This window comes from Natator depressus, chromosome 17 (assembly GCF_965152275.1).
Source record: "Natator depressus isolate rNatDep1 chromosome 17, rNatDep2.hap1, whole genome shotgun sequence".
Lineage (NCBI taxonomy): Eukaryota > Metazoa > Chordata > Testudines > Cheloniidae > Natator > Natator depressus.
This window is the reverse complement of record NC_134250.1, coordinates 8,049,687-8,069,206: the sequence shown is the minus strand read 5'-3', so window position 1 is coordinate 8,069,206 and position 19,520 is coordinate 8,049,687. Positions and strand designations below refer to the sequence as shown.

Here is a 19,520-nt window from a genome sequence, read left to right as displayed (position 1 = left end):
ATACAATGTCTAACGTCGGGAGCCTGCTGTGATGATTATATTTAACTATATGGGAATAATTATCATTCCGATTTTTATATTCTCATAAATATAAAAAGCAAAATATATTTTTCATCCTTTCAGAAAGAAGCCAAGAAATTATCAGCATTGCTGTTCAGGGAACACTTCCTTATTACCCTGTAATATCTTGCATATACTTTTGGTGGGTAGATTTATGAGAGGAGTAATTAAAGATGGTCTTGCATGATCTATTCATGGCTTGACTTACTTTGACAGGGCTCTTTACAATATGTTTTTCAAAAACTGGTAATGAAATTTAGCTCAGTATAGGCTGAAATGCCATTCAGGTTGCCAAAAATGCTAATTAGTCTTGAAAGATTAAATTATGACTTGCTATTCATCTTATATCCATTATTAAATATTTTCTGATGTAACAATTGCCAGACATTGTGATCCTCCCTTGGCAGGAAGATTACAGTACCTTGAAAGCAAAGCACATGGAAGAATTTTTTTAATGGATTCAATCTTTGCTCATTCTGTAATACATTTTTAACGATGTTTCACTCCCTTCTATTGGCTCAAATTCTGTCATTTGCATGAGTTTCTTGAATGAGGAATACAGATATTTCTTGAATAAAAGCTGTATTTGTTGAAGACAGTACTTAGTTCTTAGAATTAGTTCAGATCTACGTTAAGTGAATTTTTTCTTGATTTGACAAAATACTGTCGCTGGTCTCAACCGTTTAAAAAACAGGTTGAATTGCCACTACGGTAAAATGAAGCTTTTATTACCAGGAGTTCTAGCTGCAGTGTTTTTACTGAAGCTAATTTTTTCATTAAATTTATCTCTGGTCTCTAGGAAATAAGCTACTGCAGGAGTGATTCTTCACGTTGTCTAATAAAACATCATTGTGCCAGTAATAAAAATACCCACGTCATGAAGAGTTCCCTTGAGTCCAACACTGAGTGGTTTTCACATGTCAGCTGCTTCTCTGTATATTAGTCTGGTGGAAGGCAGCTCAGCTGCCTTTCAGGAAAAAAGAAATGAAACTGTTTTTACTTTACACAGCAGATGAGTTAAATGAGAACCTGGATCAAGCTTTAAACCTGCTGCCTGTTACAACCATCACAAGGATTGTGACTCCATTTCCCATGGTGGGGGGGGGGAGAGGACTTTTGAGTGGCAATGCAATATACATACTACCCAAACAGTATTGATTTTACAAAGGGGTTAAAACCATATTTATGATAACACCTAGTTTGCTTTATGGCATTTAGAATTGCATTCATATTTTTATTTTTATTGGCTTTTTAATAAATTGCTTGGGCTCTGTATTAGGTATAAAATAATTTTACCCAGGGTCTGTTATATTTTCTAAGGGTCCTTTCCTTTAAAATTTTACTCACCTGACGTGATCCCATTGAAGTCAATGGGACTGCTCAAACGAGTAAGCATTTGTAGAACGGAGCTCTTAAATTCCAATCCTACATCTGAATCTATGCAAGCCAGACCCCTGTGCATGTGGCTTCAGTTGCAAGATCTAAAGATTTAATTGTTAATGAATTAAAATATCTTCTTGCTGCCTTTGCCAGGGAGATTATAGTGGAAGCTTGGTCTACTTGTTAGGGCAAAGGATTGGGAGTTCTGGTTTCTAATCCAAGCCCTAGGTGTGATTTTGAGACAGGAGTCAGATTGAGGGGAAAGAATACAATGATGTGTTCTTTTAGGATCTGCCCACAACACATGCTTCTCCTCCTTCTGAGCCAAAATGAGAAGTCATCCACAGTAGACTGTGCAGATCTTCATAATATGATCATCATGTATTCTTCTACTTATTCTTATGGCGATACCATCAGTCACTCAAAAGCTTCAGCAGCCCAAATGTAATTTCTTAGGAAAAAATCTAATCTGTGACATTTTATGCCACAAAGGGGCTCTTCACTTTGTTTTGGCAGCTGTTAAACTTCCCTGCAATTTTTCCAATTGTTGGACTTCTTGATTAATCGTGTGTGGATCAGGTCAGGTCAGGAAAGCTGCCTGAAGCTCCTGTGTATTCTCCCCTTCCAGTAAAATGAATAAATGACGGCAGAAATGTTTTGTAAAAGCGGGTTTAATCCTCAGGCTAGCGTAGTCAGACTGAATTAAAAGGGCAGCTGGAATGTCAACTTGTTTCCACACTATCTTTTTATTAAACCTGAACTGTTGTTACTGCACACAAGCCAGTCAGAACCAAAATGTTTATCAGAACAGCCTCTGCTAAAATGATGCTAAGAGAATGTGTGTTTGTGTTTGCTTTATCTTAAGACCATTTTACCCAAGGCACTGAGCATCCGCTGAGTGTCTAATCCAAAATGACAATTGTTAAAGCCTGAAAACAAACATCAACCATGACTTTTTAAAAATGCTTTCACAAAAAGTATATGGCCCTTGGCTTTTTATGCCTCCACATACGGAACAATCTCAATCTAAATTTAAAACAAAAAAGGTTGAATGAGTAACAGACAGAGCCTGGCAGAAATAAATCACTGCATAGCTTCCTTTGATGGGCTTAGTGAAGCAAACGGAGCCTCTTGCCTCCTTACAGCCCTTTATGGCAGCAACAGGACATATTGGCCCGTATAACTACTGGGTGAGTATAAATGCTTGATTGAAGATTTGTTTAATATGGTTGGTTTTCTATCTAGTTGTCTAAATCAGTAACACACGTAGCAAAAACCAAGATCTTTGCAGCATTCTTATTTTTCCTGAAACTTGTATGCTTGAACAACAGTCTGAGTCGTGCAGCACTTCACTCATTTATAATTCAAAGGGACAAAACTAGTGGTTTTTTACATGCCTACATCATCTTCATAACATACAGGAATATTTTTATTTATTCTTTGGGGCACATTCTGAGCAATGAAGTGGGAGGAGAAAGTGAGGCTAATAGTCAATTTTGCTAATTTGATAAAATATTTGGGTTGCTCACATCTACATTTTGCCGTCCGTTTCTCTAACGAGTGTACCACGAAAATGAATTGTCACTTGTACAGTATGTACTATCTGGAAATATTAGTTTTACTGAGTATAATGTTTCTTTGTTACTGGTATGTACAGTTAATATAAAATGTTCAGGAAAACAACGAGGAGTCCAGTGGCACCTTGAAGCCATGCATCTGCAAGCCATGCATCTGAAGAAGTGGGTTTTTTACCCATGAAAGCTTATGCCCAAATAAATCTGTTAGTCTTTAAAATGCCACCGGACAACTCATTGTTTTTGTGGGTACAGACTAACATGGCTACCCCTCTGATACTTAATGTTCAGGAAGTCAAGGTTTTACACTTAATATAAGTAGAGATAATGTATAGTTCTGTACATAGCAATTTTAAGGTTATTTTTTGTGCTAGGTCTAGATTAAACCTCAGATTTAATTGTTACACCAGTGCAAACCCAATACACCTATTCTTATGGATCTTGAAGATTTACAGCTAGTGGCTATCATTTATGTACAGTGTAGGGAGTTCTACTTGACCTTGGGAGAGTCTGTAATTGTGTGTTCTTGTTTCTCTCTCAGATATAGATGACTTAAAATGTGCTCCCTTTGGAAACTATAACAGTGGCTCCGCAGTAAGTAGCCTTGCAAGCTATGACTGGTCTGACACAGAAGACATTCATCAGAGCAGGAAGCTCTCTTCCTTTGTCCTTTCTTCAGGAAGTGGAGCCTCTTCAGCTACTTCAGTTCTTCAGAAGAAGGAGACTTTGTTTGGCAGTTCAGAAAACGTTACCATGACAACAGTTTCCAAAGTGACAACCTTTTCTACTGAGGATGTTCTACAGGATGTTAAATTTGCAGCCTTTGCAAGCTTTAAAGATCCTGGTCCCAGGTGTCAAAGTGATGATGAGACTGAAGGCTTTGGAGAGTTCTCAAGACCTTTGTCAGAAGCGAAGGAGTCAGTGACAGTTGACGCAAGCCCAGAGGTTGACTTAGCTACCAACGGTATCTTACCTGAAATGGCAAAAGAATGTGTGGATGACTTTGGAGAATTCCAAAGCGAAAAGCCAAAAATCAGCAAATTTGACTTCTTGGTGGCAACTTCGCAAGGCAAGATGAAATCTAGTGAAGAAATGATCAAGAGTGAGCTTGCTACCTTTGACCTCTCTGTTCAAGGTGAGCATGTTCAAGATGGTTCACAGCATATATGCTCCTATCTGCATATTGTGCTACTTCCATCAATGGTTAAATGAGAGATTTCTCTTTGGAGCCAGAGCCCAAAGCCCATTGAAATCAGTGTGAGTCTTTCCATTGACTTCAGAGGGATTTGGATCAAGCCCTTTTACAGTTAACTATTTTTTGTTTTATATACTGCAAGTATTGTAAGCATTGAATGGGCTTGAAGGTTGGAACTGTAGTCTCATCACCTTGCATGGGGAAGCTTGCATTGCTGTTTTATATGTTAAGTGAATGGAGAACTTCATTCTTCTGGGCTGTCAGTGCAGCACTACACTGATTTTAAGGGCTTTTCTATTGGTATATGCTGTAAATAATTAGCTTGTAATATAATTTCTTATAGGGTCTCACAAAAGGAGCTTGAGTCTGGGTGACAGAGAAATAAGTCGTTCCTCTCCTTCACCAGCTTTGGAGCAACCATTTAGAGATCGCTCAAATACTTTGAGTGAGAAGCCTGTTTTGCCTGTCATCAGAGACAAATATAAAGATCTCACTGGGGAGGTAGAGGTAAGGAATGGTCTGGAAAGCAAGTTAGGCATGGACCAATGCAATATTAAAAATATCCCAAATTCCAGCTGTTTGAGATTATAGCTAGATTTACAGTTTGGGTCATGTTCCTGAAAGGGGTGCTCAGTTCCATGCAGGTTTGGGCCCTTGGACTGTAAAATGCTTGAGAAGGAGATTTCTTGCTAGCTGTCTATAAAGCTGCATGCCACATGTATGGTGCTTTAGGAATAATAAATAGTACATTGTTGTTTAAAACATTCATGCCAGCTACCCAAACTCAATACTAGGTAAAGTCAAGGTGGTATATTAGTTATACTTCTGTGGCACATCCCTGCACTTGAATAGATGCACATGTGTAAGAAACAAAGCTGTTCTAAACTGTGAGGAATTGGTAAAATGAATTTAAAGGATAATTAGCCAGATGAACTGCGATGTATTGGGGGTAGGGGATGCTTCATATAGTTGTTTACTGTGTGAAGCCTATAAATGCATATGTTTGGAAAGGTTTCAGAGTAGCAGCCATGTTAGTCTGTAACCGCAAAAAGAAAAGGAGTACTTGTAGCACCTTAGAGACTAGCAAATTTATTTGAGCATAAGCTTTTTTATTCCCTTTGTTCCCCAATTTATTTGGACAGCTCCTCTTTCCCTGAGCAGGGTTCCAAGACAGCATAGGAATAATCTTCTGTAAAAAGAATGGCTTCATGAAGTCTGCCAGTAAATAGATATTTAGAGCACCACAGTTGGTCTACTTCTTTTTGGTGACTCACATCACTTCTGTGACACATTAAGCACCACTAGGTCTATTTGGGAGGAAAATCAGTTTATGTAACTTCTCATACAACACTGCTATTTAAGATTTAATTTCTACAGTCATAAATATCTATAATCCAAACATACAATGTCCAACTTCCTTATTTTTAGTTAGAAACGTAATGTGTTTTAGACACATCACTTGAAATCATTTGAGTCACTGTGATCAAGTGGTCTAAGTCTGTGTCTGGAAACCAGTAATTCCTAAAATGTAATCCCAATGTTGGCCCTGGGTCCACTGGCTTTGGGAAATCACTTACTCTTAGTGTCCATACTGTATTTACTTATTGCACTCACCTATGTAAAGAATTGGTTGTAAAGTGCTTTGAAAATGTAAAGCACTCTATAAAAGTTCTTCCTCAGTAACAAATATGCAACCTTGTGACCTATGCAGCTATGGTAGGCACTTGCAGTTGGAGCTTTCAGCCATTCCGATTTCTTCTTTCGTTATTTTCAATTTGTCTTATAGCTCCTGTGGATCAAATGTTGCAGTTAAGATGCAAAGAGAATATTTACTTTCTATTGGTTGTCCTACTTGTGTGGAAAAAGATGCGAAATATTTTTTTCCCAAATCCATGCTTCAGAACCTTGTGTGACGGTCTGCTGTTTTGTATGAACACCGAACCAAAATGAGAAATTAATACAGGAAAATCACAAGTATGGTTGCTCTCAAATAGATTACATACTGGGAGAGACAGAATCTTTTCTGTGCCCATTCAGCTGAAGTATAATAAACTATAAAGAGGTTAAGAACAGAATTCAGACTATCCTTTTCTTTTCAAATAGGAAAGCGAGAGATATGCATATGAGTGGCAGAGATGTTTGGAAAGTGCCCTACAAGTAAGTGTGTAACCTCTACCAAAATTACCTCCTCTTTTCCGTACAGACCACCTGATATACTGTTTCAGACTCTGAGAATCTGGACAGGGTATGCATGGACCTGTATGAATTGATTTAAAAATTAATGTGTCAATAGAAAACAACTAAGTATGTGTATATATAAATTAACCTAACCAGATAGGTCACCTTATCAAATAAAGCTAGTATCTTATTCTTCGTCACTTAAAGTTAATTTAGCCATTGCCTAAATTTTCAAGTGACTAGTTAATTTGGGCGCTTCAGTGACATCTTACAGGGGCCTGGTTTTCAGAGGGTGGAGGCTCAGCACTTTCAGAAAAGCAGGCCCCTCTAAAATGTCTCAAGGTGGGCACCCAAGATCATGAGTCTCTTTTGGTAACTTAGGCCCTTATGTTTGCAGCTACAATAGTTCTCCTCCTTGAAGTGTTGTTTTGTTGGATTAATGGATAGTAAACATTGCCAAACATCACTTTTAAACAAAATTCCTGAACACATGCTTACATTTCCATCAGCAAAAAGGACAGTTGAATGAAGATGAGTTGATTTCTAAACATGGCCGTTCCTCTACCCTGGTCTGTATATAGTTATAAGCAAGAACAAATTAAACCCATGTGATGGACTATACCAACTCTCCTGCTAATTGCATTAATCTCTCTTTAGTACAGCAGTTTCTCTTTTTTGTAATTTTGTTTGTAAAAGTTACTTCAAGGTAAATAAACTGGTGGTGTAACCAGCATCCTTTCTGCTAGGTCATTAAGAAGGCAAATGATACCCTAAATGGAATCAGTAGTTCATCTGTTTGCACTGAAGTCATCCAGTCGGCACAAGGCATGGAATATTTATTAGGTATGTTTCATTTTCTTATGTCTTACATTAAGTGTGCCCCCATTTAAAATAAGAGGATGTTATTAATTGTTTCCAAATGGTGTCCTTAGCTTAATGAATTTCCAAACTGGAATGATGAGTGACTCTTTAGCCAAATGAATATAGCACAATAATTTTGAAACAGATTAAGGTGGTCACAATGTTTCTCAATGTCTATTAGGTGCTCTTTCTGAGTCTCAGTTTTGGGAATTTCTGGTGTGCTCTGCTTGGGAGTTAGCAACTTGCCTATAATTCTCCACTCTAATTTTGACAGGGGTTGTTGAGGTCTATAGAGTAACAAAACGAGTTGAACTGGGTATCAAGGCCACCGCTGTGTGTAGTGAGAAACTCCAACAGCTGCTAAAGGACATTGATAAAGTATGGAACAACCTGATAAGCTTCATGTCACTTGCTGCTTTAACGGTAAGGCCATAATTAAGCTGCCTCTTTGTTACAGGAACCCTCGTGTTTAAATACATGGATGGAGCATTACATATGGTTATGTATTATGACACCTTGAGGAGTCACTTAAACTCCCTGTTCCTTATTTTCTCCATTTGTAAAATGAGGGTAATAGGCAACTTTGTGAATTGGTTTGAGCTCGTCAGGTGAAAAATACTGTGTGGGTGCAAGGTGGTGGGGTTGTCTCATTTTCTAATGATTTCGATAGTATATCCGCTCATCATGTAATTTAAATTAGACAAACATGAATCTAGAAAGGAAAAATAAGTGCCTTCATGACACTCCAGCAGTGAGCTTCCCGAGTTCTAGTGCTCTGCTTTGCTCTGCAGGAGACTGACTAGACTGCAAGATCTTCCAAGTAAGGATTGCATGTCTTACTCTGGTTTTGGGAAGTGCCTAGCCCATTTTGGGCACTGCTGCAGACTAAATAATAATGCTTGTTTTGAGCTCTTTCCCTCCTCTGGCTGGAACTGCCATAGCCAGATGCAACTCGCTAGCTCTGGGATGGAAGAGGAAGTGCTTCTCTTCTCTCACAGCTTCCTGGGTAGCCAGTTGGGAGAGCGCTGTTGATGACATATGAAGAATGGTTCTGTGTAGCTTTTAGATGGCTAGTGACTGAGAAGAGGGGCATCCATGCTTGCAGGGAATTTAGAGGTAATGGGGTGAAGAAAGAGCTACTTGGGGCTCAGGATCAAGGAGTATCCTTCCTTGATGGGGGGGACGGGGAGAGAGATGAACATTTAAAAATAGAAGGCAAGAAAATTCTAACTTTCCATTAAGCTTTTTCCATTTTTAACCATCATCTTTGGTTGCAATTAAATACTGTGCGTGTAGAATAGAGATGGGTACAGGTATATAATGGATTTTTTTGGCAGGCAGTTAACCACAATAATGGTTCAGCACATTTTGGGGGAATCATTAATTTGGGGGACATTGACATGATCCACTGTAATGGTTGCTTTGAACTCAGTGCATAGTGAAAGAGCCTTTAATCCTTAGATTAAGACCAGTGCATCATGTCCAGGATTAATAAATGCATCATTTCCACAATACTCTCTCCTATCACTGAATCCTTAATTCACAGATCCCTGCATGCAGAGTAATCATGCATATTAAAAATCCTACTGTCACATTTATCGAGAAGTAGTTGCAAGGTGAGATCTGGTATGCTGGTTTTCCACTTGAAATAAACTTTTTACAGTCCCTGAAAAATGGAGACAACAAATGATGGGCATCTCCTCTCTCCCACCTCATCCGTACCACATATTGGTGGCAAACAGATCTTAATAAAACCTTGTCAGATTCTGACTGGCTTTATCTAATGCAACAATTGATAACGTCAAACTATTTTTGCTCAGTTTTAGGACAGGTTGAGCTATCAGTGGACACCTAGGTACTACTGTGATGAGCATTCTCTCAAGGTAGATAGTTGTCATCAAAAATGCTGTTTCGAATGTAAAAGATTTCTTAACATTCATGCAGGATTCTTTCATATTTAAATTGGATGTATAAAGTATTGATATATTAGTAAGTACTTCAGAGTATTTTGTAATTAGTGGCCAGATTGTGATTCCCTTTCTTTCACGCTGTAGAACCTTATTCCATTAGTAGTCCTATTGACGTCAGCGGGACTACTCATGGAGTAAGCGACTCTTCAGTGTGAGTGAGAGTGTCACAGTCTGGCCTTAAGCTAGGATGTCCAGTATTCAATCAGTAATTGTTTGGTAGGTAAGCCTTTTTCCCCAGTTAAAGGCAACAAAGATGTATAGAACTTTGTCGCTGCCTTGCTATCTGATCATGATGTAAAAAGAAACCATCACTCCTAAATTGTTGAGAATCTTTGGCTGGTGTGGTGCATCCCTGTGCACATGATCCTGTCGGTAGCTCTCATGTTTCTGTTTCAACATTCAGTTTTGCCACAACTTTGCCCTCATGTGGCAAAACACTATCATTGGTGAGCAGAGCACATGTGGGGAAAAATTCTTGCCTCTGGTGGGCAAGGCAAAACGTGTTTACTAGGTTTGTGAAATGGCACATTTCGCTCAGGGTGGATCTTACTACAAAGAGAGGCAGTTTACATCAGAAAATTGAAGCCAGGACCTGAAGAAAATCTGGTCTATGAGGCTTAGGCAATTGTGTGGTGTTTCTGTTGGGGTTGAGGGAGGGCTAGAATAAATTATTCACATTTTTTCTCTCTCCTTTCTTCCATCCTTCCCTCCCTGACCCACCAACCTAACTCCCTAGTGACAATTGTGAAATTTCATCCTGAGTTACAATCAAGGAGGTTTTTTGTTTGTTTTAAACATCTGACTTCAGTATACAATTCCCAACCCATATATTGGTCCTTAACCACTCATTTACTAGCATAGCCAAATAAGGTTTTCGACTTGGGAGGATCAGAGTATTGCAGCATGTCTCCACAACATCTACACTCATATTTTTTAAGTTTTAAACCAATAGCAAATGACTGGCTTTGGTTTTGTTTTAAAAAGCAGATAATGGGTCTGCTTGGTACTTAATGTATGGCACATACCTTCCTGTAAAATTACAATCATGGATTCTAAATGGAGCAGAAGTGCCAGTTATGTACGTATGAGTCCTCTAGCTCACAGGCGTGTGCTTGAAAAGGTTAATTTTATCATTTAAAGGATTAATTTCATTACAAGGTAATTTTATGCATAGCCTTGTGGTTTTTCATTGCAAATTACTGTATGACCTTCTCATTTGCTTCACTCGTGCATTTGATAAACAAATATTAGTGCCTTTATTAATTTGATTGATCTACTCAAAGATTAAAGGTTTTTTTCAGGATTCCAATTATTTCTTAAATTGTTCAGCTATGGGATTGTGATTAGAATACCTAGAGTATGGATTACAAGTATGCATCTGTTTTAGGATCACCCAGAATTTTTAAAAGCCTCTTGCATTTGTATTGCTATGCATTGCTTTTGATTGTTTAAACATTACACGTAACAACAATCTTGCAAACGAGCTTCAGTGTTTATACACCACCCAAATGCAAAATTACATTGACCATTTCTCTTGTCACCTAAATGTAAAACGGTGCATCAGGAAAGCTATACTACATACTGAGATCTCTCTTCTGCTTAAACACACAATTGTCCTCCCACTCCTTTTCATAACATAAACTAATGTACAAAATAAAACAATTAGCCCTCTTAATTGTTGCCTGGTTTGGCCAGCCATTAATACTCAGTTGTGTACTGATATGCCCTCATTCCAGATGCAGGAAAATCCTTGACTACTAACTGCCCTTCTATGGTTAGACATTAGTGCAAAATTGTGAGTGATCAACATTGATATGGTTAACCCTAGTTACCAATCTGGAAGCTGCACTAGCCACAATGGTAATTTATCCCATGGTATCTTTATAACTGCAAATAATATGTTGCCTACCTGTGTATATACATAGAATTCAAATATTCTCTCCTCTGTTATCTAATCCTTTTACAAGTGCTTGAATCTGGTAAATTAATGTCCATGGAGATTACATAGTATGCTTGAAAATATGCTAATAGCTTTGATTAAAGTGGGCATCAGTTTATGGGCATGTGTAGTATGTTATCTTTGCCCTGTGACTTTGTTTGCCTTCGTGCCCCTCCACAGCAGCCGCACCGGTAATTTGTCATAATGCGTGTGAATTTTTTTTTCCAGTGACTGAAATTGCCTAAATCCAACTGTCTCGTTATTTCTGTAGCCAGATGAAAACTCGTTGGATTTCTCTTCTTGTATGCTGCGTCCTGGGATTAAAAATGCCCAAGATCTCGCATGTGGGGTGTGCCTCTTGAATGTAGATTCTAGAAGTAAAGTAAGTGGAGGCGCCTTTATGCCAAACCCATTTTGCATTTACTACTTTAATTCTCTATCTGTGCCTAGTCTATGCTCACAAACTTCCTCGCGGTATTTTACCACCGATGGTAGCAAAGGTGGAATCCATATGGTAGGCAGGCTCAAACATTGTTGCTACCACATCCTCTGGAAGATTAACTCCCCTCACCAACGCTCAACAGGCATGGGAGAGATGTGACTGGTGGCAGTTGTGTATAAAGGCTGAGGCGGTAAATTCATTTATAAAGGGCAGCATGGGGAACAGACTTGGAAGCTGAGATTATTTAAAAAAAAAAAAGCTTGTAATGAATTTTCCATATAAAATGTACCTGTGCCTATGAAGCCAGGAGGGGGTCATTGCCTTCAATGTGGGGAGGAGGGACCCCAGAATAGAGACAGCAGTGAATAGCTGACCAATTCACATACATCAGGAGTTTTGTTGATCTTTTGGTTTCAACATTATTTCAGAAAGAAGAGAAACCTGTGGAAGAGCATCCTAGGAAAGTACGAATGAGTAAAATGATACTCTTTATAGATTCATCCTCTTAATTATGAGCGTGGAAGGCAAGACTGGTGACCAGCCTTCCGCTGTCATTCTCAATTGTACCAATCATGAACCCTTTTCTTATAGTCATTTCTGTGACTGTAACATCCAATTTGATCAACTAACACATGCTCGAGTCCTCCCCCTTGTCTTGTCTGCATGCCAGTATATTGTGAATAACTTCCTGGTTTTTGTACTACTTTTGTTGTGTGGTAGATAATTCACTGTGATGAGTTTCTGAACAACTACAGCTTCCCGGTTTCTTGTTGTGGAAGGAGAACTGTAGCTTTCATGTGAGATAAGCTTTGACTTTTTGTCTTACAAAGCGATGCTCCAGCTATTGCTTTGGGATAACACAAAGGTTATCGTGGTTTTAGAAATCCAGAGTAAAAATATTTTGCAGGTTCCTTTTTTTTAAACAAATTTTCAGCAGTATTCCGGAAGGTAACTCTAAGCTCTTCGAGAGAGCCTTGCAATAGGGAATTACAATGAAAAGCTGCTAGCTGTTCTGTTGTGGAACGAGAAAAAAATTTAATCTTTTCACCAAAAGAGCTTATGTAAAATAAGCCCTGTAACTGCTTTTTTTGTGGTTGTTTACTCAGACATCTAAGCACTATCTCCTACTAGCAACAACTACATCAACCCCCTTCAGATATTCTTCATCTTGTTCATAGATTTTTCACTCTTTATTCAAAAAGGTTTCTTATAAAGTAGCTGCACCTAACAGAAGACACTAGACCAAACTAAGCCCTGCAGTAAGCAGGCGCAACTTTGGTATCAGAGGAGTTGCAACCTCTTAAATCACGGAGTAATTTGTCCCAGTGAATGAAATAATTTGAAGTCTATAGTTATGGGCTGGCCTAACAAGTTATCTCTGAGGTACAGTACAGTGTACCATTTCCTGCCTATAGAAGATAATTAGTGAAAGATGCATGCAGCAAGTTGGATCAGCTCCCAGGTATGAGGTCAAATGTAATACTAATCAAACCATGTCCACTACTAAAACCTGGTGTAGTGACTGAAGCTTACAACTTCAGCCGTTGCAGTTGCGGATGTGGTCTGCCTTCAGAAATTTTTGCAGACTACAATGAAATTTTGCTTGCCATTTGGCCCATTTCTGCAGTTGAGGATGGTGTCTACAGAGTGAGAGGGTCGAGGTCTGATGCTACTGTGCCTTCTTAGTGTAAACACATCCGCAGATATCTGATCTCCTCTTTAGCTCTTACATCCCTGAGCAGATGGGACTGTCACACTTGTTTCAATTTTTGTTATTCTAGGCTTTTAATTCAGAAACGGATAATTTCAAACTGGCTTATGGAGGGCACCAGTACCATGCAAGCTGTGCAAACTTCTGGATCAATTGTGTGGAGCCGAAACCTCCAGGCCTCATTTTGCCAGACCTGCTTTGAAAGAACGTACGCTGAAGGAGGGATCACGTCAGTCAATGACAAGACATGGTCTTTATGGTGGTGATGTAGGGGAATAAACACTGAAGGCTTTTTTGAGCAGTGGTTAGAGTACTGAAATGTTCATTTCTGCATTTCTTCTGTACTGCAGTGGGTCAAAGCCACTCTCCCATACGAGTTCCCCATGAAGAATTTCACTGGAAGGTTCAAGCCATCATTGAGGTTTTCAGAAATAATCAGAGAATTTTGTACTGTGGCATAAAACATGGCATTTCAACCTCTCTCTCAAGCTGAAATTGGTTAGCACTTTTTGAGATGTAGCAACTCACTGTGGTGATCAAGGTAAATTGACTCATGAGGTGGAATAGGTCTTACCGTTTCAAGAAAGAGATGAAATACTAGGCTGTGTGTGTTTAAACTGAAATGGCCCCTTAACCAAATGTATGAAATGTGTATTTGCTAACTATTCTTTCCTCTAACTTAAATATATGAACCGAGAGTGGTGGTTTTTCTTAGATATTTGCTCCTATGCTATTAAAATGCACAAGAAGTGACAGTAACATTCAAGGAGAAATAAGTTATTGACCTAGAAGGAATTGGATTGTTAGGCTGCAATGAGCCATTGTTTGTTTATAGAATTATTGTTCTGTATTACAGAATACATTTTATTCCTACATTTAGCGGGTTAATATTGGGATAAAAATCATTGTGTATCTAAATTTTCCATACCATATCTTTAGGCTTCAGGACAGGCAGCTGGATTTTAAAACTTGCAGTCTCTTCTACGTGGCTGTAAGTAGTAGACAAACCTTTTTACCCCTCTATTGGATTTGTCCTATAACTGCAAACATAAGGGGATATACTTTCAAAATGATGTATTATGCATTTAGCCCTCTGTCCTTTGTTATGTAATCATATAACTAAATTGCTGCACATCATGTTGAAAATCATACCCCACTAATATCAAATGCCCCTCCTGTATATTTGACTACATATTTGTGGTGTATGAATATGCTTTTCTTGATGGGACTCCTCTGCATATCTCATGCAATTTAATATTGTCTGTCAAGGCTCTTTACCAGACTCTCAGAACTGATTGCACTGGTTGGCTTTGAGTTCGCAGTTCAGATATTAGCTTTTTCACACTGGAATTTGAGATTTCCCAGCAGACTGCACAAATGCGAAATACATGGGGGGCTTTTTGGCCGGTGCTGCTGTCTGGACAGTAAGATATTAATGTATCAGGCTATCAGAAAATGTTACTCACAAATCTAGACGTATAGGGCTCTTTCCTTAGAGACAACATCAAGATGACAGTGCCGAATACAAAAATAAAATAAGTTTGCTGTGAAGACAGCTTCCCAGTTCAGAAAGAACATAACGGTTCTTGAACTTCTGAATTACTAATTGCTTTACAGAATTTTTAATCCAAAGGAAATGTGCTTTTATTTCAAAAGGGCCTTACCACTATATGGCCTCTTAGTTTTGACTCTCAGTGAGGAAAGCAAGAGTTGCTGTTTGTTTCCTCGGTACAACTGATGATTTCATTGTTCATTGATTTATTGTAGTTTCTCAAACAGACCTTGAGAGAAGCTTCCTTCTTTCCAAGATGTCATCAGCTGCTCAAACCAAGCTTTGTCTCTGTTCTAAGTAAATAGCTACTGCTGACCTGTGGTTTTGATTTCCTGTGAACAAAATTGCATAGGTGATGGTTTGTCTAAAAGGTTAGTTCTAGTCACAGATTAATATATACCAAATGAAAGAGATCTTGGCTAATAAGACTGCTAAGTGAATGACCCTTATTTACATAAAGTAAATTTAAAATAGATCTTCCTAGTCTCAGAAACCTGCTTATTCATCTAATGGTAACATACTGCGCCTTCTGGTCTCAGACCCAAGTTAATCAAGTGGCAGCTTTTCAATAACGTAACAGTCAGCACCCACCTTCTGCTGCACAATGTTTATCAAAGCAACCTGATTTCTGATTGAATGGCCACTATTTTACTAACTAGTCGTGTTCTATAAGTGCAATAGACCTCAGAACAGCTCTTTGACAAGATAATTGTCCCCCTCGGCAAATACTACTTACGTCACCTTCACCATATGCTTCTTGCCATGCCATATGCTGCTATATAGTCCTCATCATGCCTTGTGCTTACTAATGCAAGTAGTGCCACTGACTACTATAGGACTTACAGTAGTAAGTTAGCAGGATCGGACCCTTAGGCCCTGATTCAGCAAAGGACTTAAGCAAACACCTGATTTGTACCTCTGAAAACAATGGCACTATTCGCATGCTTAAATACTCTGCTGAATCAAGGCAATAGCTTGTATAAATACTGTATTGGGACAAGGGAAGCCTTTAATTAGCGTAGGCTTTCTCCATGGCTCTTCTTCTTTTTTCAACCCTCCTATGAGTTTTAAGAGCATGGCCCAAGCTAAAGTAGCTACAGTGTGGAAACTCTACCGCAAATTTGTATTCCAAATACAGTACAGTTCATTGCACTGTGGCAAAAGTCTATTCTAATTACATTCTTTTTTTTAATGTACCCGCTTGTTAAGCAAATACATTGTCTCTGTTAGAAGTATCCAGCATGTCTTTGGCACGTAAATAGAGGGAAAGGGCATTTACGAGTATAATTACAGTAGAGCTTATCGGAGTATGGCGTTACTAGTCCCCTGCTCTGTACAGAATGGGAAAGAGGCAGGCAATACTAAAGTGATCATGTCGAGCAAAATGCATATTTCTAAACACCTTCAAAGGGTTCTCATGACGTGAATGTTTTACATTTAGATACCACTGATAAGGGCATTACACAAGAAGGATCATTCCACTTACATATCCTAGTCATTAAAATGACTCAGTGTTGCATTCAGCTTCTGAGCTATTATACTGTTAGCCAAGGGCCCAGTGTCCTTGGAAACTGTATCCAAGGTTACAACATTTTCTACACTGGATTGTATCGGACCATTTTCCCTTGCTTTCCTTGAGTGTAGGTTAACGCACACACTGAGACTTTTAGTCTTGGCCTGTGGTGTTTTAGAACTGTAAATGAATTTCTTTTTGGATGTCTTCTGTTTCATTATCAAAATTTGTGAAAGTGAATATTTTTAATGTACATGTTCTCTGGATTTGCCTTGGGATTGCCTAAGGAAAATTATTTTTATTTGTGTTTTGTGTGAGTCTTGATTTTTAACAGGTTATTTTCTTGGTTAATTTAAATTTTTTTTCTATACTGTGCTCCATAGGTTCCTAATGGTGCAGTTTGACTAATTTTCTCAGTGGAAATATACTAAAGTCATCTTTCCTTCCAGTACTTATAGGCATTAGGGATAAATCAAACTGTACCAAGATCTCTCTTGATAAACTGGTTGTCATGTGAATTTTTAAATACCCCAGCAAGCTTTCTGACCTCTTTTTGTTATAAAGTTTTTTTTATTTGTTACATGTGAATTATTACAATCTGCACTTGAACATTCCAGTGAATTTTCAGCCCCAGCAGCAGTTTGTTTCTACTTAAGTTTATTTTGAAACTAAATTAAGTAGCACTTTCTTGGAAAACCATGTAGTAAATGTGAAGTTACGATGACGTACGGCCTAAGAAAAGGAAGCTTGTGAAAACCCAAGAAATATATTCTTTCCTAATTAGTTACATGTTAAATTAATGAGACCTGGAACAGAAAGGATGCCGTTTCAATAAAAGCTGCTATTGTACGACTACTTTTCCTTAAAGATCTTTTGCTCTCTGGGCCTTCATTTAATTCTGATTCTCAATGTTAAAATATAAATGTAATAGTTATATTTCTTCCTGCATCTGGGTGAATATACATTTCTCTTGTGTAGATGGCTTTGTGATTAGTATAGTAGTGGATCCTCTTGTTTTAATTTGTGATGTGCTGGAGTAGTTGCCGGTATTTTAAACCTGGTAAGAATAGTTTTTATTACTTTACATTTTAATATGATTTACTTCACATATTCTTGCAACAGTTTATAAATGCTTTGAATCTCGATGAAATGTTGATCTCAATAAAGAACTCTATTTATGACAAATCTGTACGGTGAATTGTTGCAGGAAGCAGCCAGTAGAGTGTTGCAGTGTGTTACTGATTCACATTGACATCTCACCCTTCATACTCTGAGAGAGCGCCTGGCTATGTGTTTAGGTGGGTTCTGATGGGACTTTTCCACTCAAATACAGGAATGAGGTGGACTCTTTCCCACTTTGGTGGGGGATCTGAGAAGCTTCCCACCAGCAAAACATACTTGGGAACTGCATTGATCTTTATTTTAAGTGTTGTGCAGATACTACATTTTGAACTCTGTTCTTGTTTAAATACAGATGAAACAAATACTTTGAGAGCTGACATGTTGAGCTTGGTGGTAGCATTAAGAAGTACCTGTGTCTGGCTCTGACTCGGCAAAGCACATATATAGTTAAACATATGCTTAAGTGCTTTCCCGGGTCAGTTGATAACAATGCACCCCATAGGTCTACACTAGACTGGAGTGATTTTTTTTTTGGCCTAGTGGCCAAAGATGCCATTATTTCTAAGCTATATCCATAACGCCCAAAGCACGGTTACCGATAAGGCACTTGTACCCATAGGTCCTATGATAAAAATGCAGCCTGGAAGAAAAATGATTGTGCTGTCATAAGGTCTCAAGACTGCTTAGTCTATAAGCCTTGACATTGGTTTGATAGTACAAAATTAGGAGCAACTCAGTGAATTTTAACATGAATACGTTTATGCTGTGCCTTTTAGCATAACAACTGGGGCAGGCCTCCTGATTATGCTGTGAAAGTAACTTGAGAAAAAACAGAATTGCTTGAACTGCATAATGTTTTGGCTTTGACTCTCTTCTACGCTGAATTATTGGAAAATTAATATCAAGTCTCTGGGTAGAAACGAGACCAGCCTCATAATAAAGCACTCCTGTATTTGCACACCGTACTCCATGATTAACACATGTTTGAGATGCCTCACCTAGCAACCTGGAGAGTGTGATCCCTTGAAAATGGCCTGCAGTGGGTGTAGAGAGCTATTTAAATATATAGAGATGAGAACTTCCTGTTAGCAAAAGCGTGATCTGTATGGAAGAATTCGCTTTTCAACAACTCCACCAGAGAGATGTTTCAAGATATTTCAGATTCATCAACTGGTGGCAATACTGGAGTTAATAAATCTACAGCTCTACCTTTAACTTTGCTGGTAGTTTATAGATGGCTGTTTTGAGGAGTCTTAGTCCATAGGGAGGGTTTTTGTGTTAATCTTCTGGAAGAAGCACAGGACAGGGAGTTGGAGGATTTGGGTTCTTGTCCTCGGTCTGCCACAGTCATTTTGTGTGTCCTTGGCCAAATCACTTAGCATCTCTCTGAATGAAATCCTGACTTCATTGACGTTAATAGCAAAACTCCCACTGACTTCAGTGGGGCAAGGATTTTGTGCCCCGTGCTTTAGTTAACTCGTCTGCAAGGCACCACAATTTAAGAAAGATGTGAACAAACTGGAGTGAGTCCAGAGGAGAGCAACAAAAAATTGTAAAAAGTTGATCAAACCTGCCCTATCGGGAAGGGGTAAACAAAACTGGCTGTGTTTGTCTTGATAAAAGAAAAAGTTGGGGTGGGAAGACCTGATGAGTCTTCAAATATGCTAAGGGCTGTTTTAAAGAGGACAGTGATCAATTGTTCTCCATGTCCACTGAAGGTAGGACAAGAAGAAATTGACTTTACCCACAGCAAGTGGGGATTTAGGTTAGACATTAGGAAAACCTTTCTAACTGTAAGGGTATGTAAGCTCTGGGATAGATTTCCAAAGGATGTTGTCAAATCCCGGTCATTGGAGGTTTTTAAGAACTGGTTAGTCAAATACCTGTCAGGAATGGTCTAGGTCAGTGGTGGGAAAACTACGGCCCATGGGACACATCCGGCCAGTGGGCCCCTCCTGCCCGGCCCCTGAGCTCTTGGCCCGGGAGGCTAGCCCCCGGCCCCTCCCTTGCTGGTCCCCTTCCC

At 38.8% G+C, this 19,520-nt stretch overlaps 1 protein-coding gene across 5 annotated transcripts in view; it reads left to right on the top strand.

Annotated features, from left to right (window-relative positions):
• The window catches only part of SYNRG (synergin gamma), a 66,744-nt gene extending 49,197 nt beyond the window's left edge, over positions 1 to 17,547 (top strand). Inside the window, exons 16-23 of one of the 5 annotated variants that reach the window (XM_074975042.1) lie at positions 3,556 to 4,149; positions 4,553 to 4,716; positions 6,313 to 6,366; positions 7,134 to 7,230; positions 7,523 to 7,671; positions 11,429 to 11,539; positions 12,028 to 12,063; positions 13,381 to 17,547. In XM_074975042.1, coding sequence (XP_074831143.1) covers positions 3,556 to 4,149; positions 4,553 to 4,716; positions 6,313 to 6,366; positions 7,134 to 7,230; positions 7,523 to 7,671; positions 11,429 to 11,539; positions 12,028 to 12,063; positions 13,381 to 13,512 — 1,337 coding nt within the window. In that variant the 3' untranslated portion in view covers positions 13,513 to 17,547. The remainder of the gene's footprint in view (positions 1 to 3,555; positions 4,150 to 4,552; positions 4,717 to 6,312; positions 6,367 to 7,133; positions 7,231 to 7,522; positions 7,672 to 11,428; positions 11,540 to 12,027; positions 12,064 to 13,380) is intronic. The other 4 variants (XM_074975044.1, XM_074975046.1, XM_074975043.1 and 1 more) reach the window with 4 other exon arrangements.
• Positions 17,548 to 19,520: the final 1,973 nt, after the last annotated feature.